The sequence below is a fragment of the Limulus polyphemus genome, unplaced genomic scaffold (assembly GCF_000517525.1).
Source record: "Limulus polyphemus unplaced genomic scaffold, Limulus_polyphemus-2.1.2 Scaffold28, whole genome shotgun sequence".
Taxonomy (NCBI): Eukaryota; Metazoa; Arthropoda; class Merostomata; order Xiphosura; family Limulidae; genus Limulus; species Limulus polyphemus.
Genome location: NW_013665638.1, coordinates 650,648 through 676,859, shown reverse-complemented (window position 1 = coordinate 676,859; position 26,212 = coordinate 650,648). Strand labels below are relative to the sequence as shown.

General features: G+C 33.2%; 1 protein-coding gene across 1 annotated transcript in view; it reads left to right on the top strand.

Annotated features, from left to right (window-relative positions):
* The first annotated feature begins 1,012 nt into the window (after positions 1 to 1,012).
* Positions 1,013 to 26,212, top strand: part of LOC106459476 (GRAM domain-containing protein 1B-like) — a 58,683-nt gene continuing 33,483 nt past the window's right edge. The window contains exons 1-7 of the mRNA XM_022386133.1: positions 1,013 to 1,233; positions 2,197 to 2,289; positions 9,049 to 9,355; positions 18,725 to 18,809; positions 20,000 to 20,103; positions 20,744 to 20,920; positions 25,890 to 26,135. Of these exons, the coding sequence (XP_022241841.1) occupies positions 1,091 to 1,233; positions 2,197 to 2,289; positions 9,049 to 9,355; positions 18,725 to 18,809; positions 20,000 to 20,103; positions 20,744 to 20,920; positions 25,890 to 26,135 (1,155 nt within the window). The 5' untranslated portion in view covers positions 1,013 to 1,090. The remainder of the gene's footprint in view (positions 1,234 to 2,196; positions 2,290 to 9,048; positions 9,356 to 18,724; positions 18,810 to 19,999; positions 20,104 to 20,743; positions 20,921 to 25,889; positions 26,136 to 26,212) is intronic.

The window sequence follows — 26,212 nt, the reverse complement described above, 5'->3', positions numbered from 1 at the left end:
TTAAGAGGGAAATCAATGATTTTCATAAAAATAAAGGATAAGCTTAAAGTTTTACTGTTGAATGTGGAAGGGCAGCTTTGAAAGATCAAATGGTTCATTAATGTTAACCATATGTCATTTCTCTCAGAAAAATTTTACGCTCGTGGAAAACTTTGCTTTATTTACAAAAATGACTTAGCTTCAGTGTATTTCAATATGTGCATTGATCTAAGGATGATATACTTACAGTTTACGACTGCTGCATCAGTTAAGAGGAATTTTTGAAAACGGAAATGAATTAAAACCTATTTTAATTTTTACGTGTCTCAATGGCATCTTACAGGTTTGACCACGCTTTTTATTGAAAAAGATCTTGCCAGAAGTTTGAATTTCCAGAAAACTACCTATTAATTTATAACAAAGGCAATTAAAAAGTAAGTTATCAAACTTTAATGATTATATAAGCAGGTGAATATGAAAATTTGTATTTCCAAATAGGTAAGATAAATTTTGTACACTCGCACCAAACTTATCTATGGAATGGTGGCAGGGAGCCAATAATTTTGTCTTTACAGTCCTAGTTCCTGGGTTCTAGCAGCTATGATTGTGGTGGTTATCTGAAAAGAGAAAATGAATAGTACTGTTTGAAGTGCGAGTTATGTGTCTGGGCAATGCAATTTTATTGATTATTATTATTATGAATAAAAGTACTTTTGCATTGACTTGCTACATATACCAAATTCTACAGTAATCGAACGTGAAAATCAGTTATGAAAAATTTACCAAGATGTAATCTCAACTAATTTTTTAATTAGATTTATTTCTGAAAAATTCCGTATTTTTTATTTAATGATATTTTATATGTCGCAACTTATACACGCTTTTAGGAAACAAAAAGTTAAATTTAATATAAATCCAAGAGATGTCGCTGTTGGGATGCAATTGTGTATTTTTGAGTAGAACTTTGGACTAAAATGAGTCAAAGTTAATTTAATATAAATTTAAATCTTAGTGAAGTTTGAATAAATGTTTTCGGTTTCTAAAATAATAATATAATGCACAGTATTTTGGGTTTTTATTAAAAATTTGCGTAAGTCGTATTGAAAAGACAATGTCTTCGATATCTGCAAAGAATTTTTCTGAAGATATGGAATTAACTGCTGTCAGTGTCAGTGGTGAAATCGAGGAAGATGTTCTCTCCGGTGCTTGTGGTAATAGTAATAGGCCTGTACCTATGCGATTGCAACGTCACTGGTGAGTTTTTTTTTGCTGTCAATGTTAATTGATTTCATTTATTTCTTCTTTCAGTTTCATGGAATTTTATCTCTTAAATATATTTGGTTATAGCATTCTAAAATTTACGTACCTTATAATATTTATATTTTAACTTAAATCGTTGATTAATAATAATAACATAATTTAACAATACGTTGATGATGAAGATCAAACTCAAAGTTCAAAAGAAAAGTTAAAGTCTGTTATTCTGTTAATCTTCACATTTCCAAATTCGTTAATTAAGTCTTGGTAAGAAAAACTTACATTTAATTACAACAGAATCCTAATATTTGTATAAAATGTAATTTAATATTCACAACTAAACCGTAATTCATATGTGTTTATTCTGATATTATTATTAATATTATTATTAAAGGTGTTGGGATATTACACTCTGATATATGGGTTTCATATTTACCAGTTTTAAAAGTATTAAAAGAGAGTGAGCCTACACTTGGTGTTTATTCAAAAATGCATAAATATTTACTTGAAACATTAGCTGTTAGATTGACGATAGAACTTATTAGAGGATCAAAATAAACAACAGGATAGATCAAACATTATGTAACTTACCTAAATGCTTGGCAATAATACATTAAGAACATGTCATATTGTTTCTAGCTTTTTGGATAACAATTAGAGATGGATATCCTGAACTGTCAACAAAGACAGCAATGATTTGGAATTGTAATAAAACTATATCCAGGTGCTAAATATATGGTGCTTTACAATTTTTAACCCTAATTTGAAACTTAAATGTTACAATCTTTAAAACTATCTAAAGAACTATTTGACAAATGGGATCTTTAGAATGCATACAAATGTTTTTAGTTTTGTAGCATTGAAAACCTATGATAGTTTTTTCTTCAGTACTTATAAATGTAGAGGACTAATATTCTGTACAGAAAAATTAAAATTGTTTCTTTTTCCCTTCAATATTAGGAAGCAAACTGAAGAATACTATTCTGAATTTGAGACATCCTCATGTTATTCTCAGACACAGCTTCAAAGCACAAGGTCTTCTCCAGATGTCCGGTAATATACTTTAGGAGAGAAAGTTATTATTTTTAAATATCAGTTCTCATATTCTAGTTTTGTTACATTTTCTAAAAACTACTGCTTATACATATATATATATATATTGAGATAATACCTCATTTCTGCATATAGAATAACTTTATTCTTCATGTGTCTGCTCCTGAGATTTGCATGCTACTAGCCTTGAGCTAACTCCCACCTAAAAATCATGTATTTAACGTGAACTGAGCTCGTGCATGATGACATCGTCATTCAACAATAGCTCTCCACCAGTAACAAGGCAACATGACCATCTTGCACAGTACCTCTCCTTAAGCACTTGTGCTTGAAATGACTTCATTATTTTCCTAAACTTTGTCTAAAACAGATATGCTTTTAAAATTCTTAATTAAGTGCATAAGATTTGCAGTAGTTTATTGTAAAACTAAAACTTTGTTCAAATTTAACTGGTTTCTTTTATTACTGCAGAAATATGTGTATGGAAAAACGATATTTTTTCCTGCTTATCCATTATGAATCATGATGGTTATTGGGGGGGGGGACTTGTTGTTTGTGGTGGATGTGTTAGCCATTCTTCCACATATTGTGGGGTTCTTCAGTTGGCCTCCTCCTCCTACAGTGCATTTGACTGATGTTCCTTCTCCCCAGATTGAACATAATCAGGATGATGGCTTTGCTCTAAGCATGACATTATCTGTGGTGGAAAATTCTCACTCTTCAAGTCTCTTCCTTAACATGATTTTGCAGGTATGTTGTTTTTTTTTCTCTTTCCCCTTTGTTTTCTGTTTTCTTACTTGAAACCCATTCTTCAAACTACCTTGTTTTCTCTTCTTCACTTGACATTGAGGTCCATGCAGACTCATTTCTTGTTCAACTGGACACCTGTACTAATGTGCCTTGTCCTCTTAGTGTACTTGACTATTTTGCCTCATCTCACAGCTGTTTTTCATTTCTATTCCTTGATTCATAGTCTTTGGAATATCTTTTACCTTAACTTCTATTTTCCTTTCTTGCACCAAATTTTTGCACTTTGGTCTCACTCTCTTTTTTTCTTTTACTGCCTTCCTGTGTTGTCTCTTGCCTCTTCCTCAGTTGAGGCTGTCAGTAATTTTAACTGAAATATTAAGAATTTATGAGAAAATAGTAATAATATATGAAACATCTGCTTGTTTGCTCTTGAAAGCACCTCACCACAGTCCACAAAAATAGTAATATCAACCTGCAATAAATCATTGTCTTATGTTCAGCAAGTTCCTGAATTTGTCACAAAAATTCACTAACAAATCTTTAGTTAGAATAGTTAAAAAATCTGATTTTTTTTGTATAAAAGCCTTCTAATATTTACAGATAGTCTGTGAAATTTCATTTAAGACATGAATACATTATTTAAAGTTATAGTATGACTAATCTCATAATTACTTTGGTGGTTAAGCATTAAGCCTCTTGGATATACCCCTTATCTTTAGGGTTAATTCTTTCATCTTTCAATTGTGGGTTTTTCCTTTTAGCTTTGTGCCTGTTCCTTCTATCTTTACTTGAGTCATGGGGGCATTTTTCCACCTTGTTCTCGGATTAGGGCTGTGGTTCCATAGGTACATTGGCTTCAGGAAGACTTTTCTGTGTTTCCCTCCTATTGGTGAGGGGGCTATCGTTGCATGAGGTTGTCATCATGCAGTTCACATTAAACGTAATTTTTAGGTGGGAGTTAGCTCAAGGCTAGTGGTATGCAAATCTCACAGGCAGATGAGCAAGGAATAAAGCTATTCCCTGTGTGAGATGAGTATCTGTTGGAAATACATTTTCAGAAAATGTTAATATTGAAGATTTTGTGCACCTATATTAACCTACATGAGTGAGCTTATAAAGGTTAAAATGTATGTGAGTTTTATTTCTAATTTTAAAAAATCATTCAAAAAAGTGGAAAAAGTTTTGGTAAAGATGAGGCTGAAATGATGACAGTAAAAATATATTTGCAGATTCCATCACCATGTAATGTGTTGTTGCTGAAAACATCACACTTTCCAAACAGTAACACTTTTCATCTCAGACTTTTTTAAAAGCACTAATATAAGCATGGAGTTGTGTAATTAATGTGCAGTCTCGTTTATTTCTTGTATTATTAAACTTTTTTGTTTAGTAACATATTATAAACACTAAACAACGTTTTTTGAAAGTTTAGCCAGTCATGAAATGCTTAATTTAGACTTGATTGAATCCACTTTATGTTGAAAGTTCGTCATTTCTCATGAAAGAAAAAAATCAGTTGTTACATAACTGTGAGAGTATTAGAATTTTGTAATTTCAGGTTCTGGAATGTTGCTAATATTTTCTTGTAAAAACAGAAGAGAAGCCATCTTAATAATGAAACAGCTCTTTTTAAAATATTGCTGTTACTGTGTATGATACTTCTGAATCAGTTATGAATATGTTCTTAAATAAACAGATTTAGAATCATTAAATTTAAATGAACTTAGGCATTATTATTTTACTATGACATTTTAATATATTAAATATATGTTTAAATGCATATATTTCAATTGAACTTTTTTGATTGAAAAAATAATTTTGGCATATGAAAAGTGTGCAAAGTTTTGCTTATCACTAGTCTTAAACTCCGACTTAATTCCATGTGTATACCATGAGGTTCAGTTGTATTTAAGCATACAAATTAGCATACAACATTCCTCCACCAATAGGAATGTAACAAACCCTTCTATTGCAACTGACTCGCTCTGTGCAGTTCAACACAATCTTCACTTTTGGATTTGGCATGACAGTATTAAGACATAGTGCTTGATTTTAAACATTTTTGTGTTTAATGCATTTTGAACATGTTCCAAGTTTTGTTTATAATCCACTATCGAGTTGGATTTCTTTATTTCTCATTCAGTTACCAGTAGGCAGTAAATATTTTTAAATTCACAATTTACTATTATGACTACAATTGCTATCAATGGTACCAACATTCAACATCTTGTGACAGGTGTGGCATTTTTTGGTGAAGGAAGTGTTGGTTGAATTTCGTTGGGCTTAGGGATTTCCTGATCTACAAGCAATTCTGCCATTACCTAAGGACTTAGATCAGGACAATGTGGACTTGGACAGGTTAACCCCCTTCTCCTTTGCTGTCCAAGCACATTCTCAACCTATTGAGGCACCTAGACCTCAGTCACCTCTTTTTTTTAGATTTTATATCACAGATATGTTATGTTTTATCACCCATGTCATTTTATCCCTCTCCTTCCTTATTAACTCCACCACCTAAATCTGAATTATTGATTTTCTCCCCTCCAGAGTCCTAACAAAACTCAAACAGCCCTAGGGTTTGCTGAACAAGGATATGCAAGTGCATGAGTCTCTGCAGTATGTTACGGTGCAGCATACTAACCCATGCACATAATTGATCTGGAAAATGTTTGGAACAGACCCTAATATCAGGACCCTCCTTTTCCTCCCACCTTATCCTCCATCCCAGTTCCTCCCCTTCCTCAAGATCCTGTTTCCCACCAGCATCTTACAGAAGCAGTTCAAGACCTTCTCATCAAGGGTGTCAATTTCCATGTTTATATGGATGTCTGGCTTCTTCTGGCTCCATTCTTCACAGAGTCTTCCACATTCACCCAACTTCTCATCAGATTATCTGGATTATCTAGGCAGAGAAGTCCATTATCCACCCCATCCAATACCTTATTCTTCTGGGAGTATTTTTTCAAGTCAAATCTCAGTTAAGCCCAGCCTTCTGTTAATCGTTTGTGAGCCACGGAGTTTTTAGTTCAGAGGGCACTATCAGCATCTTCTATCCCTGTGCAAGTGGTTCTCTCTCTTTTGGAAACTTGGGCATCACTGGAGGCTCTTATCCCTCTGGGCCATGCTCACATGCATTCCTTGCAGTTCCTACTATAAGATCAATGGCACCTTAGTATAGACCCTCTGGATTTATAGATACCCCTTCCTGTCATGTATCTTTTGTTTTTCCCATTTTTGCTATGTTTCCTCTTCAGTTATTTCCCTTTTATTTCGGTCTATGTATCTCCATTGTCCTCCTCATACCACTCAATTGCCAGACTGGAATCTAAATGCTGTTGTCCATGCCTTTTCCCTTAGAATTGCTAGAATCATGTTTATTATGTATTTCCTTCTCCTTTTGGCTTGTAGATGTCGCAGGTCAGACTTATTTGCCATAGATTTTCACTGCATTTTGTACCACAAAACCTATGTCCTTTTATATCCAAACTGTTCCTTCCTTCCCAAAACATCATCTGCCTGCGAAGGAGATTTCACCCTCACCCCTTTTTCCCTTCCTTCCATATCCCATATTTCTTCCCTTCTGATTCGGATTGTCTCCTGTATCCAGTCCGTGCTTTATGGTGTTATGTGTCAAGCATAGCACCCTTCCATGGCTTTCACTTCCTTTCTCTTGAATCTTGCCAGTTGCTCTGTGTGTTTCATCCCATCAGATCTGTTACCTCCCAATATCCTTGGCTGCTCACTTCTGTCATCCTTTGGAGAAGATTATCCAGGGTGATATGTGGACTAGTCCCCACACCTTTGTGTTAGACTACTTGCATCATCTGGCAATTTCCTGCTCAACCGGATATTATCTTCTCCCTGTAGCTACTCTTCGTATGTTGGTACAACTCTGAGTGGGTAAGTTGTTGTTTTTTGTTTTTCAAGAGCCTACTTCACATCTTATGGATCCCACTTTGTGATGAGTGGTGCCTGTCCAAGTATACTGGTATTCAAAATCTGCACTGTGAGATCTATAAGGTCTATCATACTCACTGATGAGGTGGGGTGTTCCACAAGACTGCTTGCAGGTTCTACTTCCTCATGGTATATTGTGCCATTGATATGTTCGTACCAGACCATACACTGCTGGACTAACATGAATAAAGCAGAAAGAGATTGCTCCCCACCTTGTATGTTTCTTAGATTGTCAGAATCAGGAAAAGTTTGCTTTTCAAAATAGGGTGTCATGGTCAACCGTTGCACTTTCTCCGGTGATGCGTTCCTCCAGACTCTCCAACACATTTCTTCCCCCTGTTATTCCAGTGGAGTACTGGAATCCTTACCACTTCCCAGCCTGTGTAGAAGGCATGACTATTGTCCTGCCATGGGTCTGATATTTTATTGTAGATACTGCCAATCTGAACTGGATTTTTCAATCTATTTTGCTGTTTGCCCCTTTGGCTTGGAACCCTCCCTCCTACTGCCACCAGGATGTTGGCTCCTGGCAACTGGTTTTGGTTAGAGCTGGACCAGCTAACATAAGTAAATGTGGTGTCACAATCAAAGAGTGGAAAAAGGTAACAATTCTAAATCCCTAAGGAAAAGGTATGTATGTAGAGTGAGTAGGGCATGTCAGACCATAAGTGGGAGATCAATCAGTCCAGTGGCACCAGGAGGACCTTAACGGATCCTTGGTAGGAGGAGGGTCCTCAACCATTCACCTCAGGTCTAGGAACCTAAACCACCATGTGTACAAATCCAGCACAACCTGCAGCAAAACAAAACCAGAAATTTATATCTGGACAATATCAGGAAGTTGGAAATGCAACATGGAGGGTCAATTTCAGTCCAAAACTGATCAGCACTGGGGATGTAACATCCAGTCTACGATAGGAGGAAGTTCCCAGCATACTCATAAGTGAGGGTTGGCTCCACATGGGCAAAGAATATACCTGGTTCATATGTGGTCTCCCACATGTGTGTTTCCTCTCCATAGAGAGGGCTCACTCCATGGGTGCTTTTCAGATGCTTTTGAAGGGTACTCATGTAGGTAATTTTACACCAGTCCCTCCACCTGCTCAATGTGTGATTCTAGCCGTAACTGTGAGAAGAAGTAAGTAATCTATCGGAAGTTAATATTTTCTTACACTGAAAATATATTTCAGATATATACTTACCTCCTCTCACACTTCCCACCTGTCCACCCCACTTCCGGTATCATTTTTCGTGTCTAATCTTGAAGTGAAGATTGGGTTCAACTGCATAGAGGGAGTCAGCTGCAATAGCGAGGTTTGTCACATTCCTATTGGTGGAGGACTGTTGCATACTAATTGGCATGCTTAAATGCAGCTGAATCACGTCATATACACATGGAATTAGGTGGGAGTTTCAAGGCTAGTGGCGGGTGAAAATATGCGCTCTAGAGGGCAGTGAGCTCGAGAATAGCTGTAACTGCAAGTGCTGGTATCTATCAGAAATATATTTTCAGTGTAGGAAAATATTAACTTGAATATGTTATATTTGAAAAAAAAAACAAAAAAAGTTGTCCTAAAAAGAGGCTAAAGTGGAGGAAAACAAATTGGACATTATATGTTGACTTGTTTTAATGAACCATTGGGAGTTGGAATATTTTAGCATTCAGCAACTTTTATATTTGTGTTTGTATACATGTAAATACACTCACACATACTTATGTTACTTGTATATTCATGCACCTGTTGACATGATGATATTTATGTTTCTAAACTATGTTTCCTAATGATTTATATCTATTTTACTAAATACAGTATCTACTTTTATTCAATATTAAGGTAGCATTTTTCACATTTTCTTTTTCTTTTTACCTTAAATTAACTTCCCTCTTTTTTTTTCTTCAATTGTTTTATTTAATATTTTCTATTTTTGTTTTCTAGGCAATAAATTGTACTTGGTGTTGAAAGTAAATTTTGTAGCTACAAAATCTGATAAATAACAAGTTAATAATTACTTAAGCTCACTTATGTAGAGAAAATTTGTATCCTTCTTCAGATCGTACAGTCCTACATTGACACATTCTGAGCAGGTTCACAGTAGTTCTCGAGAAACCTCTGTTGATAAAGTGCTTACTAACAGTTCTGGAAGATGTGTTACATCTCCAACTGCAGTCCCCTCTGGTGGTAGTTCTGCAGATAACACAAATTGGCAGGATTCTGTGAGTCGGTCTTCAGAATCAGGAAAATCTGTTGATTGGACTGTCTTGTATAAACAATCAGAGATCCAGAATAGGGAAGTGGCAAAATCAGATAGATCAAGTAAAGGGAGTGATAAAAAGAAAAAGTCTTCATCTTGGTATAATGTAAGTAGTTTTGGTTGTAATGTATATATATATATTCTTAAACTATTAGTTCTTCACAACTTTGTTAAGGCCCTTTTTTATGAATTTGATAATAACTTTCTAATAAAATTTATGCTTTAACTACAGTAGGGTCTAAACTAACTTTTTGGAACAACAACATTACCCTTTTTCTACAATATAACTAGTAAGTTATGTTGAGCTACCTTGCAAATGTATTAACAGACTATGTCCTTCTGTTTCATCTCTCAAACTTTTTAGTTTGGTGAAGGTGAAAGTCTGGTCTGTGGAGTTGTTGACCAGAGAATCCATAATCTTTTGACACTTCTTTTAGTTTACTACTTTTCTGGTTCTTCAGAGCTGTTAATAGTAACCCCTTTTAAGTTGGTTAGTGATGTTTTTGTCCAGGTAGCAGCATCAGTCACCTTTTAGTTTCTTCATGATACTGAAGCCCCTGTCACAGACAGCAATATATAGAGGGTAAAGCTACTAAGATGCACTACCTTTATAAAGTTTTTAGTCTTCTTGATGTATTCTTTCACCTCTGCCCACTTGGGTATGCCAGCTTGTGAGTCACAGCCACAGTTTTGTGAAATCATGCTGATGTGAATAATGAGAATGAGATGTTGAACTTATTCTGTCCTATAAACATGATTCTGATTAGGTGAGTATTTTGTTCAAGTGCATTTATTGTTTTAAAATTTATCTGAGTTTAATCACCTCTAAAGTATTTGTCCAAGCATCGTTGATGCTAAGAACAATCTGTTTTTGTCATCTCTATCAGTTCTGCTTTAATTTTCTTGTTGTTTTATGAGTGCTCCTTGAATTTTCCATTTTGACATTTGTGGCAAAACTCACTTACCATAGTATTTTCCTCATCCTGCATGGTCTGTGCACTTTTCGATTTGGCCAAGGCACTGGGCAAAGTGATGGAGACTTTACTGATTTCACCAAAAACATTTTGAATTACTAACATGTTATAAACAAATTTACACTGTTTGAGTTTTCAAGAAGTTCACACACCATAGCTCTGTCTTTGCCAGGCTTCTTGCTGTCGTTAGAAGTTTTCCATTTGCACAGTTATGCATCGTCAGTTATCCACAAGTTTGGAAAGAACATTGTTCCATCGGTTCTTCTAGGCTTATCTGTAACTTCATTTACTTCATTAAGCCTTTTTGAAGAATTTTTGTGTAGAACAGATATATGGATGTTAGGATTTCAGTCACTATACTTAAGTATTACATTTGAAATATGATGTTTAGGAAGAGTTCGAAACTCAGGTCCATACTGAGTGTTTATATAAGTCAAGGTGCATCTGCTGTCAACAGTGTGCCAACATTATTGCAGAACTGACACTTGCATCATCCATTCCAAAGCTTACCATTTTGGATTGAAGTGCACTAGGGAAAAATAAAAAACAAAATATTGGAAGGTTTCCTGCAGAGCTTTCAGAATACCCTCAGACTTGGCATTTTTTATATCTACAAGCTTGAGGTATGCAATATGAGGAAAAGCATTTTACTATTTTGATATACAAAATTCATTTTCTGTGTCAGTTCTGTCTGTGCTACCATCAGCCATTAAGGAGAAAAGAGACATTGGCATGTAGTTGTTGTCATAATTCATCATGCAGACTACTAGCAGTTTCAGTGACGAACATCCTAACGTGCTGTGTCATTCCAATAGGTTATGCCCATTGAGATGTTATTGTTTATCTGAAGTTCTGTTATTTTCGGGAACTCAGTAAGTCATCGATAGCTACCGCATAGACTGTCCTGAACAACTTTTCCATTTTTATAAAGCTGTCAAAGTGTCCATTTTTTTGCAGCCATTTTTCATTTTCTAGCTCATTTTATTTTTAGTTTTGGCTGCATGTGAGTAGTAAATTCACCTTATGTGAGCATCATAATCATGTATCTGAAACTGAAGGATATGATACAGTCTTTGAAGTTGAGGCTGACATCATTGCTGGTGTTTCAAATGTTGATGGCATGTTTGAATGACTAGCAGAAGCTGGTTCAATCAGCATGAAAAATTGGACAAAAAACATCAAAAAACTGATTCTTAAGTAGAATGATCAAATGAATATAAATAATAGATACATTTTCAAATAATAAATAAATTATGTGAAAAAATACAGAATTTTATACATTATACGGAATGAACTTAGCTAAACCTATGCTAAATTGTCAGAAGTAAGTTTGCATTTAAAGTTGTTTATACATTGATATACTCTTGACTTATGATAGATTTCTATCTGGCAACAGAAAATGCAAATAAGTCAGAATTCGAAATTAGTGGTGGTCCAGGAGCCAATGGCTCCCAAAATGCCGGCAGGTCCATAAAAAGTGTCTGCTAGGTAGTCCTCATGGCCCCTTAAAATCAAAAGAGCCATTAAAAGTTTGATTCCTTATAACTCGATCTAAGTGTTTCTTAACTGAGCAGAACTTATGACAAGCCATGAATGGACCTTCCCAAATTTATGAACACTCCTCAGTCATGTACGATAAACAATTGTTGTCACTATGAATGCTCGTGCAATAAATGTTCAGCTTGAAGACATGTGGGCTAGCTGTGCTGGTGAATGATATATACAGCATGTATAACTTATCATGCTAAACAAGCAGTGTGTACATGTATATGCATAAGCAATACTCTAAACCAACACCCTGGGGTGCCTAGATACCTCTTCTAAGTTTCACAACAGTTCCGGTCATGTGACTTCTTTGTTCAATACTGTATATATATATATATATCCGTGTCAATGTAAATTGCTTGTACCTGATGGTGACAAAAGCTTGTCGAAACGTTGTACATTTGCTGTTATGTTAAACTTATATTAAAGTTTTTCTTCATTACCCATTCAAGCCGTCTCCAGCCATTATTAGTCTCAAAGTGGGTTCCTCGTCATCGAATTTGAATACTTGATGTGTGTGTATGTATTGTGTTCCAGGTGGTTCATAGCCTTTGCCAAGGCTGTCGAGGCTAAGGAACCCTCCTACTTGATTGTGCTACCCCGAAGGACCCAAGATAGTGAGCAGCAAAGCCACAAACAAAGTTGCTAGACAGTCTGTTGGGATATCACAATCTGGGGGTCCATGGCTGTGATGCACCTTGTTTAAAGGCTAGGTAGTTCAGGGCTCCTTGACTTATGAAATTGACATGTAAAAATGTTAGCAAGTTCTGCACTAATCACCTGGAAAGCATTCTAAATAGTAATTATGAATGAAAGAGAAAATACACCTGTGGAAAGAAATGTTATTGCCCCATGGACAATGTACTAGAATGCGTTAGAAGTGCTTTATGCAGAGTAGAAGTTTTATGCATAAAACTTCGAGTCTAGTTTCGAGCCTGGTATGGTCTTGTGATATGTGAATTAGTATGTTTGCCAGATGTTTTGTGTGTGAAAATCTAACATTTGCAGTACATGAGAAGTTATTAAAAACATAAATTATACAATGGAAAAAAATGACTGTAAAATCCAAGGATTAGATCTGTTATTTCCAGTAAGAGTATTGGTCTTTCTGTGACAAAAAAATTCTGATGCTTTTTAGGCATTTTCCATAAATTTTGCCTCATGGAAACTGTTTTTAGTGAATTTGACTAGTCAGCATTAATTTTGACAGGAAATGTCACATTTTCAATTTCATATTTTTCAACCCTATCTAGCCTGTGGGGAGTACCAAAAGTACGTCACTGGTCTTTGTTTTTGCAGTGAAAGTAATGAACCAAAATTATGAAACTTAGTTGGGACAAACTAGTTTCTAAGTTAAAAAATATCAATAAAATTTGATGTAGTATGTATATCAGTTTTTTTATTATAAAGTTTTTAAAATTTTGTTGTAAGATGGTGTTTTGGGAAAAACACTACAAAATATTACTTTGTATTGAAGGCTTTCTGTTTATGAAGTATAAGAAAGTTTCATTTTATATATACAATCAGTTTTAAATTGTTTGATATTCCTGAAAATGTTTATTTTGGTACATTATTTGCCCTATTGAAGCAGTAAACTTCCCTTTGTAAATCATGCAAATATGGCAAGACTGACAAAGATTTACTGGTGACCAGTTACCTCAAAATTTTATCACTGTTACCATTATTGGTTGTCATGTAACATGATATATTGACAATAACATTTTTGATTGAGATCAGTTTATATTTAATAACTGGAGTTTATTTTCTATAAATGTAAAACTGGTGTATTTGAGTGTGCTCATTAAATATATGAAACCTAATATAGTCCATAAACAAATATTATTCTCTGAATAACATGCCATTGCAAAACTAACTATCATACTTCCTATCATACACACATAAACTATTTTATCTCATCATTGTGCCAGGAGTGCAGGATCACAGTAATCCCACATATTTGTGTGTGTCCCTTTGAAAACAATACATTGAAGACTTGGTAAAATGCTACTTGTTTTGACCTATCGAATGCAAATCTCCATTAGTAGGCTTGTATTTTACCAAACAAGTCTTTCTGATATAAGTATTTTAAGTAATACTACCTTCATTTCATCTTTGCTTAATCAGAGGGCCACGAGAATGGAATTCTATCAGATTCAAAAGTGTCTATTGTATTGGCAAGCCTCACCTGTATGGTAAGCAGCCAAGATGCTAGCTACCCTGATCATGGCCAGGTTCATGACTTTTTTTTACATTTGCAATGGAGACGACAAACAACTTCAGATAAATGTTTTTTTTTTCTATTCTACCCGATGACAAACAACTTCAGATAAACGTTTTATTCTATTCTTCCTGATTTTTTTACTTATGCCTTTTACAAGAGTCTATGAAAGTTACAGGTTACAAAACTGATTTTTGAATTATAGTAACTGACTTGAATATAAAACTACAGCAATATAAGGGAATGGTGCATAGTGAAGCATACTAAAAGTGTTGTTAGATGGCTTAGAGTTGCAAATCATAAAATGTTAAACAAATATATTTACATGAAATAATAATAGACTTATAGGGGCCAGGCATTGTATCTGTTAATGGAAGAGCATTTAGATTGAATCAAAAGAGATTCCTTAAATTTCCTGTCAAGAAAGTGGTCACTTTAAAAAATAATAAAATGTTTTTACATTTCCTTTCATTGTTTAGGACTCATTAATGTATGTATGTAAATAAAAGAAAGTAAATAAAGGATAAGAGCATTTGTAACGTGGTTTATATTACTGAAGGAATATATAATACATAATATTACTGTACTATTACATCCCAAGAGAACCTCAAAACTACTACTTATGATGTTAATTATCAAAGAGCAAGTGATGCACATGCACCCACATATGACATTTTAAGTTCAGCAGAACTGGTTTACATCTTGCTAATGTGTAACATTCCTGCAGAATGTTTAAGTTCCGATATGATATCTTACCACTCACAAAAAGGGTTTCTTGACTTGTACTGCTCTCTATCGGCACAAATTTTTGCTCGCCACTAACATTGTTACTCTCACTTATTACTGCATACTAACATGCAAATGATCATGCAGCAACCCTCCACTGCTAGGAGTGTGACACTACCCCTATTGTAGCTACTGCCTTCTCTAATCATGCACATGTTAATCACTTCTTTATTGGCAGTCCTATTGATTAGATGTGTTTTTCACTCATCCTACCACAGATCTGATGTACAATTCCAGATGCTGCTAGGTGTTGAATGGTGCACTCTGTCATTTTGATTGCTCTGCTTTTCAATATAGGGTATCACAGTCACCCATTACAATTATCTCCAGTTTTGAAGTCCTCCGGACTCTCCAGCACATTAATTTCCCTCCTTCTTCTAGTGGAGTATAGGAGTGCTTGCCACTTACCAATTCCTAGCTACTATAGTGGAGGACCATGGAGGCCTGTCCTCCTGAGTGTAAAAAATACCACTCAGTTTGTGAGAGTAGGGTGGTGGCATTCTGTGGGTGTCAATGGTGTGATGCCCTTCCTAACACGGATCTGATGTACAATTCCAGGTGCCACCAGGTGTTGGATGTAGCACTCTTCCATATATATATATATATATATAAAATAAAAATTAACAAAAAAATGCAGTCTGCCCCTCCAGCTGAAACATTCCTCCTTCCTACCATCCTCTGGATGCTGGTTCTTGGGAGTCGGGTGTTGATCGGAGACAGTCCAGGTACATACGCCCCCACAGGTGTTTGGCTGGTATCATCCTCCTACTGCAGACTGGATGGTAAATCCCCAATGCTGCCAGGTTTCGGACTGGAGATGCAACCCCAAAATTGTGTTCCCTCTTCCTACTGTCTGCTGGATGTTGGTTCCTGGTGGATCTGGTGTTGGTTGTGTTGGTGCTCACATGCAGACACAGTTTCTTGGTAAGGGAGATCCTCTTCCCTGCTAGTACACATTTTTAAGGTGAAAGGTAGAGGACCCTCTTCCTAACATTGACCTGATGTACAATTCCAGGTGCCACCAGGTGTTGGTTGAGGTTGAACTCCCATTTATGGTCTGTCACGTCCTATCCATTCTACATTAGAGGGCCCATTATTTCTGTATTTTTTGGGACCCCTCTAAGTTCCAACCTTTACGTTTTGCCGATACATTACTCAAGGGTGAAGATAATACATAGCTCAGATTTGGTAGGTTCTTCCACTGGGGTGTTGTTTTTAACTCCTTATCAAACCTCATGGCCTTCCTTTGGGCGCTTCCTAAAGGGGGATCATCTTATCATTGGCCCTCCACCAGTTCAGTGTGGGATTCTAGCTTTTTGTGAGTGGAGGTAAGATATTTTATTGGAAATTAACATTTTCCTAAACTGAAAATGTATTTCCGATAGATGCTTACCTCTTCTCACATTTCCCACCAATCCTTCCCACTTCCAGTGGTTTGGTTAGTTATGACCAATCTTGAAGTGATTAACATGTACATGATTAAAGATGGTGCTAGTTACGATAGGGGTAGTGCCGTACTCTTATTGGTAGAAGGTTGCTACATGATCATCTGCATGTTATTATGCAATTAAGTGGGAGTAAAAAATGTTAGTGGAGAGAGAAACTTTGTGCTGGTAGAGGGCAGTACAAGCCGAGAAAGCTTTCTGTGTGAGAGGTAAGTATCTATCAGAAATGCACTTTCAGTTTAGAAAAATGTTAGCATTTTGCTTTGGAAACTTAAAAAAGTGTTGTAGATTTGTAACAATAACTTTTGTTTAATGTGAAAGTAACTAGCAAAAGCAGTGCTTACACAGTCCTATTCCATCAAATAAATATAATTGTTCATCCATAGTATCCTTTTCAGTATGAAAAACAGTGTGTGAAGAGTGTTCCACAAAGTTTCCACTGTCCCCTAATACAAAGGGATATGGGTCCTTTAATCATTTGAACCTAGGAATAATACTGTATCTAATGTACACTGTGTAAACAGTTTCTTGACTGGTGTATGTGTGTGTGTGTGTGTAAGTCAATCACAAAAATTTTGGCTATTTTCTGTTAGTATATTTGAAAGCCCATAATGTACCAAAAATATTTTTAAAACTTTCAGATTTTTAAACTTAAGTATTTAGTAAATTTTGAAGTTTTTCTTTATTGTACTCATTGTTTTGTTTTGCTAAGGTCACTGCATAACAAGCTTTAAACAGTAATGTGAATAAGTAACTATTGGCTCTCAAAAAACTCTTAAGCAGCAAAGTCACTTATCTTTCACAACATGGCTTGTAATTTATTTTCTCTTTTATTTGCTAACTTAAATGTTTTTTTTAAAAGTAGTGCTGGATGTATTACTTAGTGAAACAGACAAATTGAAGGTAAGGAATCACCAATATGATTTATGTACCTGTTTTCACATTACAGTTATGATGTTAGCATGCATCTAAGTTATATTGTAAATTCAAAGACTTACAAAGTGTATAATTTAAAAACATTATCTCTCTAGTGTTTAGATAAAGACAAGTAATTGCTCAGTCCAGTGGTGTTTGTTCCTGAAATACAATTTGTAAGCCAGTTTAGTATAAAGCATAGTATCTCTACAACCCTTGAATGCCTAACAGAGTGAAATTGAGAATTATTTTCTAGGGCCAAATACTATCTTTTACTGAAAGGCATTTTCTCAACTATTCATGTATAAAAAAAGAAAAATGTAAGAAAACATTAGAAGATGTTTTTTAGTTTATGGAAGTTGGATACTCAAAATTGTAGTTACAAGACTCCAGTTTATCTTTTTTAGTTTCTGTGCACACAAAAGTCAAAACCCCTGCAAACCAACAAAGCTATATACATCAGATGGTACATACACATAGTTGCACGTATTAACATGTTGGATTTATACTTTTAATCAAGGCTGGTACTTTAGAAAAGTTTCAAAGGAGAATTGATTATTTCTTGAAAAAAGGATGGGTTTAATTTGATGTTTAATCTTTTATATTTTAGTTGTTTTCTAAAACCTAAAGTAGAAAGGTGAAACTTAAGTGAGGCAAAATAATGAATCATGGATGTGCATTTGTTTTTTTGAAATTGATTCAAGTTTGGTTTTATATTGCTAAACAAAGTTGAAGGTATTTCGTTTCATAGATTTGAATCTTAAAATGGTACACAGAATGTTTTTCACAATCAGATAAAGTTGTTTGGCTAAGTACATTCGAAAATTCACCTATATATTGATACATGGATTTCCTTCATGATTAACAGCATAATGAAATTGATATGGGTGAAACTTTCAGTGAAATTACACTTACATTAATTTGAGTAAATTTAAAAGTTTTTTTACTTTGTTTCTGAATGTCTCTCTATGACCTTACCTATCTGTATGTCCATGATCTTGCAAAACATTTATGCATAATGGCATGTATTTTACTCTTAGTTGATCAGTAGCTTGGGTGTTGGACTATATTTTACATTTTTGAGGAGAATCTGGACATCATACTTGTGTATTAAGCCTATTCAATGTAATTACTGATCACCGAAATGGGCCTATTTTAAATAATCTAGTAAAGTTGTATAGCTAGAAATGTGAATTTGCAAAAGCTACTTTACCATACAGTCCTGGTGTCTTTGCTATATTATCTGAGGATAAATAAATATAGGACTCTAAGTTTCCAAAGCTGTGCAGCTCTTGGTGCACTTGTTTTTACTATTATATGTTGTAAATATGTGCAAAAAAAATACTTTAAAAAAATCCAACCTACTTTTGAATCAGACTTCTCTACAACTATACATATTAAATTTTTTTAACTGGAAAAACCTGTTACTAAAACATTATAGTAAGGCTTTTATTTTTATTTGTTTCTAACTTCAATTAATATGTAAGAAATTTGGCTGATTATAGTGTGAATACATAGGAGTCACAGGTATACGTAACAAACCATATGTTAAAAATCCACTTGTTTTGCTAGTAATTCAAATGATTTCACAGGTTCTGAATCCAACGTATAAGTCACGAAGTGATGACTTCAAACGTCTTTTCAGAGACCTGCCAGAGTCAGAGCGACTTATTGTAGGTAAGGGTTTTGAATAAATAATTTCAAGAAATCATATAGTTATCAAATCATATACCATTTCTTGTGGAAATATGGTTTTGTGCACGAGTGTTTATATAAATGTACTCCACATGGTGTAACAAAACTAACTAACTCATACTGGATAACTTGTTTAAGGTGAGAGGATTGAAATCAGCTGTTGCCATGCGTCGTGAGACTTCTACATGTGTTGAACAGTCATTGGACACCATGTGAAACAGTTGTGATTTTTGAGGTGCTTGATTTCACATTTACACTGCCACCTATCTTACATTCTCCATGTCTCTTCAACAATTAACATATCTATTGGTGTAATGAGGTTGAAAATCTATGTATTAATTTTGCAGATTTATTCATATATTTTTCTTGTTTCAATTTGTATTCACTTTTTTAGTTACTGTTCCTCTGATTTTTGACTTTTTGTATGATCATTGTATTAGTCTTTATTTTTCATGGATTAATTACATTTTTTATTTATGTATTTATTTATTTATGTGTTTTTGCATATGTTTACATTTAATATGTACGTACTGAATAAGATTTAAATTCATGTGATATGTAACAAGATGTTCTTCACAGTAAAATTTCACATGACCTACATCCACTTGTTATTTTTCCAAGATTTGCTTAAGAATAAAGGTTTGTATTCAGTAGTACATGTATGCCATATGTCTATGTTTGTAACACATAAACTGTGTTGCTTAAAAATAACTTCTAATTTTATATGCCATATTTAATGCACAAGTAGTGATATTATTATTAAGGTATATTGCTGAAAATATTGTTGATTGCGAGGATACTCAACTGGTGAAACAATGTATTCTAATCTTCATAAATAAAAATCTAAAATATATATATTTAATTAGCTATACTCATTAGCAGGTTGATTTTAGGTTTTCTCCAAGTAGGTAACTTGCTCTGATTGGAAATTAATATTAATTGTACATGTGCATCATATGAGTTAATGTGTCTTGTTTAACTCATATAGTGTTTCACATAAAATATATATGGTGTTGCTTCATTGTTAGTTTGGTGAGCTACAATAGTGATGTAGTTAAAATAATTTTATAGGTACTTTTTTTTATTGTTAATCTCTATTAGACCAGTTAGGATAAAGTGTTAAAATTACTTAAATCAAATTGTACTTTTCTAACATATTTATGCTCTTTCAGATTATTCGTGTGCCTTACAGAAAGATATTCTAGTCCATGGACGATTGTATGTTTCTGAGAACTACTTCTGTTTCTATGCGAACATCTTTAGATGGGAAACGTTTGTGAGTATATCGTATGAATTTTGGCCACAGTATAAAATTTAATTTTATAGACAATGATATATGTATAAGATATTATTGTTAATAAATTATTAATAATAATATGCATTTAATATTTAATTAAACTAGTTGAACATTCAAACCTTTAAATCACTTATCTTTTACAACATGGCCTGGAATTTCTTATCCCTTTTATTTGCTAGAATATCATTCATAGCAAAGATTCCCAACTGGTATAACAGTCATTATAATCTTTATAGTCTTCACAATTTAATTGACTTGAATTAAAAAGATGTCTATAATCTAATCAGTAAGTGTAAATATAAACCTTTCAGCATTATGAATAGTCAAGGTAAGCTTCGATTTTGTGGTTTTATCATATTAATAAAGATACTGAATAGGGAAAAACATTCTCTTAAACTTTGCAATGCTATCTGTTTGGCCAATGAAACAACATTTAGTTGTTGGGCAATTGAAGTATTTGTATTCTTCAGGTCACTGAAGTTTTGTTTCTTGTAAACATTTAGCCATTTATATCCAAGAGCATTAATGCTATATTAATAGCTGTTTGAATTTTTTGTCTCAAAAAAAATGTTGATGAATTTGAAGCTTACCATATCTATAGTAACTTGACATATTTTAGCTGCTAATTCAGTGTCGGGACATCACAAGTATGACCAAAGAGAAAACAGCCCGAGTAATTCCAAATGCTGTACAGATATGCACTGATAATGAAAAACACTTCTTCACATCATTTGCTGCTCGAGATAAAGCCTACCTAATGCTCTTTCGAATATGGCAAAATGCCCTTTTGGAGACAGTAAGTAGAATGTTCACTAATAAATGTTTTTTAACTAGTATACTTTTACTAAGCTTGTATTGTTTTGTTTCGTATCGTACAACTTGATATTCCTGTTGAATAAGAATAAAGTTCTTTAGATACACTAATTGTTGGTGAAACCCTCAGTGTTCAGAATGTAGGATTTATTTCATACTAACCAGTTGAGATTAAAAAATAATTATCAAATGTGCTAATACTTTGCCTTTATTTTTTTCCCAACCTTTTTCTGTAATCTTAAATTTGGTAGTTTTTTTTTTTGTAAAGTGTTTGTGATATGTTTGTAACATTTAATTCTTTATCGGCATAAAAAATGTATGTAAGATATAATTTATTAATCTGCCAATTTCTAAGAATAGATTGAAATCAAAAACTCAGTAATGATCTATTAATCAAGAGAATTGAAACCACCAGTGTGGTAATGAAGACATCAAAATATAGGGAAAAAATACAAACTTTTCCATATCTTATTGTGTGACAGAAGATAACTATTTTAGTGGTCCTAAATAACAAACAGTTAATGATCAAAGAACTGAACATGTTTGTAATTGTGTGGTCTGCAGGCATGCTGTGAATGTGATACATTCTTATTTTAATGTTAATGTAGAATTTTTCATTCATTCTGTATTTATGTAGTTTCACATAACACATGGTCCAGAAAGCTATTATATTGACTTTGTTCTTTGTTAATCTTTAGATATAATACCTGTTCTGCTTTTGGGGGAATTGCTGTAACGTTGCATTTTGTGCAAGAATTTAGATGGCAGGAGTATATTTGAATGGTAAGCCAGGTGATATCTCAGGTTACAGAATCCCCTATGTTAAATGAGAATATTCAATAACATGGATAGTAGTAGTAACTGTGGGTAAATCTGATGTTTTCTATTAATTAAGAAATGTTATATTTAAACAGTATACACAGGACCTCAAGTGAGTAGGTTGAGGGGAAAGACATCTCAAGGAAAGGAAATCAGTTAATTGATTCATGAGTCCAGTGATAATTGACCATTCAGTGTCCAATGCAAGCATGCACACTGTGTTTTTGTCTTTGCAACTAAGTAAATGCCATTTTCATTTTGTATTACACATTATTTCCAGTGTCTTTATTTCTTAGATTAAGATTAGTCAGTTTAGTTAAGCTCAGCATTACTTTGTGATTTATTCTTTTGACCCTTCCATTATAAAGTCTTGTTGCTCTTTCAGCATACTGGTGTGAGACAATATGTTATGCAACACTCTAATGACTTTTCTAGTTCACTTGGTAATAAAAGTTGTGTGCTAGGCTGAATTTTCATAAGGTGTGAATTTTTATTAAAGTCATGTGCCTAGAGCTGGAAACACTGGACGAGATAAATGTAAGATGAAGCATCTCAAAATACATTGCAGTCTTCAAGCCTTACATAACTGCAGCTTGTGTAGAACATTTATTAATCATGAGAATACAGTTATATACATTTAGAACCTCAGCTAAAATTAATAGTCATATTTAATTTGTTAAAAGCATTTCTTCTGCTTTATTTTAATATCTATTATTTTAATATTAAGCTTTATAAGTGAAAAACATGTCGCAGCTTAGCAAAATCTAACAATCTTTGGCTTTGCTTGATTCAGTTGTTGAGAAAATAACAAAATGAAGTGGGTTGATTTTATTTATATAAATTTAATAATTAACAATTTACAATCAATGTAGTGCAGTGTGTTTTTCCACTACACAATTACTCATCATCCCTTTTTAAGAAACTAAAAGTCTTCTAGTGAACTCCATTAGAATTGCTTCAGTCTTTTCAAAATGATGGTGTTTTGAATTTAGTTTTTTGGCTGTTTTGAAAACTCTTGATTCACAAGAGTCAAGGATGATTTATTATTTCTTTTGTATTTTGTATCTTTAAAAATATTATTCACCTAGAATTTGTTTGGACCATCTTTTTTTAACTATCAAAATAATAAAAAAAAGATGATAACTTCTAAAATAAAAAAACAACAACAACCTGGAAGTAAAAGAAGGTTTTATTTCTTAGACAGAAAGGTTCAGTGTTCTAATGTGACAAAATACTTTTTAGGTAAAATAGATGAGCTGACCACAGTTAACTCTAGGTTTAAGTGGAATGACATTGTATATCATATTTGTATATTTGTAACTTGAAAATATAGAGGAAACTGAATATAGTTATTTTGAAGAATAGCTGATAACTTCTTGTAATTAATTAAAAGGTTAATTTAAAGGCTCAATTTTGAACCAAAAGTATTTTTAGAAGAACCAATTTACCAAATTTGTAAAGTAATTTTGAGTATATAAATTTTTCAGCTTTAATACTATGTGCTTATTTTATCACTTTTACTCTTTGTACTGTTTCTGACACTCTCACAGTAATAAGAGGTAAAAATTGAGTGAGAAAAATAATCCAATAAATAGTTGGGGGCTAGAAGTTGAAGTAAATTTCCATTGAATTTAAAGTTTTCAGACAAAGTTGTTGATGTTAGTAACTTTTTTGCTGAATTTGGTAAGCAATTTTTATTACAGTATTCCACAGATATTGTGATATCATAAATAAAGAAAATGTTTGAGAAATTTTTAGAATCATTGGAATAAATGTACTTCATTAATTTCACTAGACTTTCATTTTTTGTTGATAAATGAAAGATTTGTAAAGTTTTTGCCATCTTTAATAGAAGAAGTATCATGATGAATTTGTTTCTTGATGTATCACATAAATTGTATGTCTATCTGCTTAAAACTCGTAAATGTAAACATTTATAGAACGAACTTCTTGAATAGGCCATGCATAAACACTATGAGCAAAGAAAATGTATTCAGTTTCTGGTTAGATTTTTAATATTTAACATAACTCTTCTTATACTGATTTAATACTTTAGAGAAATTCAAATTAAGTTAAAGTGAATTATCTTCTATTTCTTTGTAGTTAAAAAATAATACTCAGCTATAAATGAAAGTATCTTGAGCTTGGAATATTGTGCTTCTTGTAAATATGGGACAGTTTTTCATCATAATCTGAATATCAAGTGTTTTATCTAGTACAAAAGATACATCAGTGACTATTATAAATGATATTCAGTGCATTTAACTTTTATCATTTTTTATGTTATCAGGAATTGTAATTGAAAAGTACTTGTGTATGTAGTAGGTCACCTGTAGCTCTTATGGCTAAGAAGTTAACTCAATTTGAACTTGCTGATAGCTTATATGTATAATTGGCTCTTGAGAAATTCCAGTGAAATTCTTAAACTGAGAGTTCATTGCAGTTGGAGTATGAGGAGAGAAAAAAAAATCTTTTTTTAATGAATTCAGTAATCATTTATAGACTGGAGAGGTGGCACTAATATCCCATATATTTGTGAGACAATTTTCTAAAAAAAAAACATTAAATATTCCCTTTCTTTGTAGGATTTCAAATTTTTCTAACATTAATCAAAAAGTTCCATTTCTTATATCCAATCAGTTTCAACTTGATTAATGTTCATTAAAATACTTTTCTTTTTTATACTTTATTTTGCTAATCACAGTAGTCACCACTTTTGGCTATAAAGAGTAAAAAAACACTGCAGAAACTTGCAAGTTATCATTGATCTAAGACATGACTTTTCAAACTGACATTGGATCAGACTGGGTAACAATAATTTTGCTAATAAATTCTAGATCAAAATCAATTTATATCTAATAAGTATTCTCCCTTTTCAATAAATCGTAAGTTCTTTTATGTGTGGTTTTAAATACGATTAATTTAACAATAATATTTAATAAGTAAGCATTTCAGTTATCAGAATATTTTACCTTTGCCCTACCCTATTCTTTAAACCTAAGTAGGCTTTCTTGGTATTATTTCATACAAAAAACTGTGGCATTCAAACAAAAACTTTTTCAAGAATGTAAAGAATGTTTAAATAAGCTATAAAAAATTCTGAGATGTTTGGTTTGTTCTTAAGTCTTCTAAACTTCCCGCTAGATTTCTTTACTTTTCTTAACAGGAGGTTGGTATGTTACTTTCACACGCATCCATATATTTCTTCTCTCATTATTTTATTCACTCTACAATAACATAAATAATTTATAATCTGCTCTATCCAGTGGTACTTTAACTTTGCCTTATCTGTTCTCAAAGTTGAGGCTCATTAGTAGTTGTTAACATCAAATGCAATGAGGCCATAAGAGACTGTACTAATAAAAACAGAGAAAGGATGATAGTTTTTGATAAATGTGTTGTGTATAGGTGAGACTTCTCAGAACTTTGCAGAAATGTAATTTGAACTTTTATTTTTTATTGGTCTTTTTGATTTACACTAAATAAATTTAAAAAATGACAAAACATCAGTTTTAAAATAGTTCTGATTAAAAAAATTGTTGAAATAGAGCTAGAATTATTATGTTTACTTAAATTTGGAAAGTTGAATTGCAGGTGTGTATTTAACACTTGAAAAGTGTTCACTGGTCTGGTTAGGGTTAATGGATTAACTAAGAGATATATGATAAAAATGTTTCTAATTAAGTGTAATATTTTATCACATTTATAACCCCTAAAGAGTTTTTGTGTTTAACCATCATAAGTATTTCATGACTTATCTTAAAAGACCATACATACTTTTATTGTATTTGTCTTATTGGCTAAATTTATCTCAAATTGTTTTAAATGATTTATTTTTTTCACGTTTAAGTTTAAAGAAAGTATTGTTTTTTGTCTTGTAAGTTAAGGCATTTGACTTTCAACCTGTGGGTCATGACATAAAACCTATTACTGATCATTCTCACCCTTTCAGCTGTGGAAGTCTTAGGACATTACGGTCAATCACACTATGTTAGGAAAGAATAACCAAAGAGTTGACAGTGTTGTTGACAAGTTACCTTCCATTTAGTCTATTACTTCAAAATTAGAGATGGTTAGCACATAAAATTGCATGAAATTCAACAAACAAATCTCCTTTTTATATTTTCAAATAGCCCATGTCATCACAAGAGCTATGGCAGTGGGTACATCACAGTTATGGAGATGTGCTTGGACTAACTAGTGATGATGAAGATTATGTTCCACCACTGTCACAAGATGATGAACGCAAAACTGACAGCAGTCGTGTGTGTGCTGAAGTGGATGAAACACTTAAAGAAGATGGCTGTATTTCCGAGAAATACGAAACAGCATCAGCCACAACACATGACTTTGAGGAGTTTTCAGTAGCAGTAACAACAGTGAGTTAGAGAATTACATGGTGTTATATTTGTATGTGAAGTTCTTTCTAGTCATATTTATGCACTTGTAAGCATTA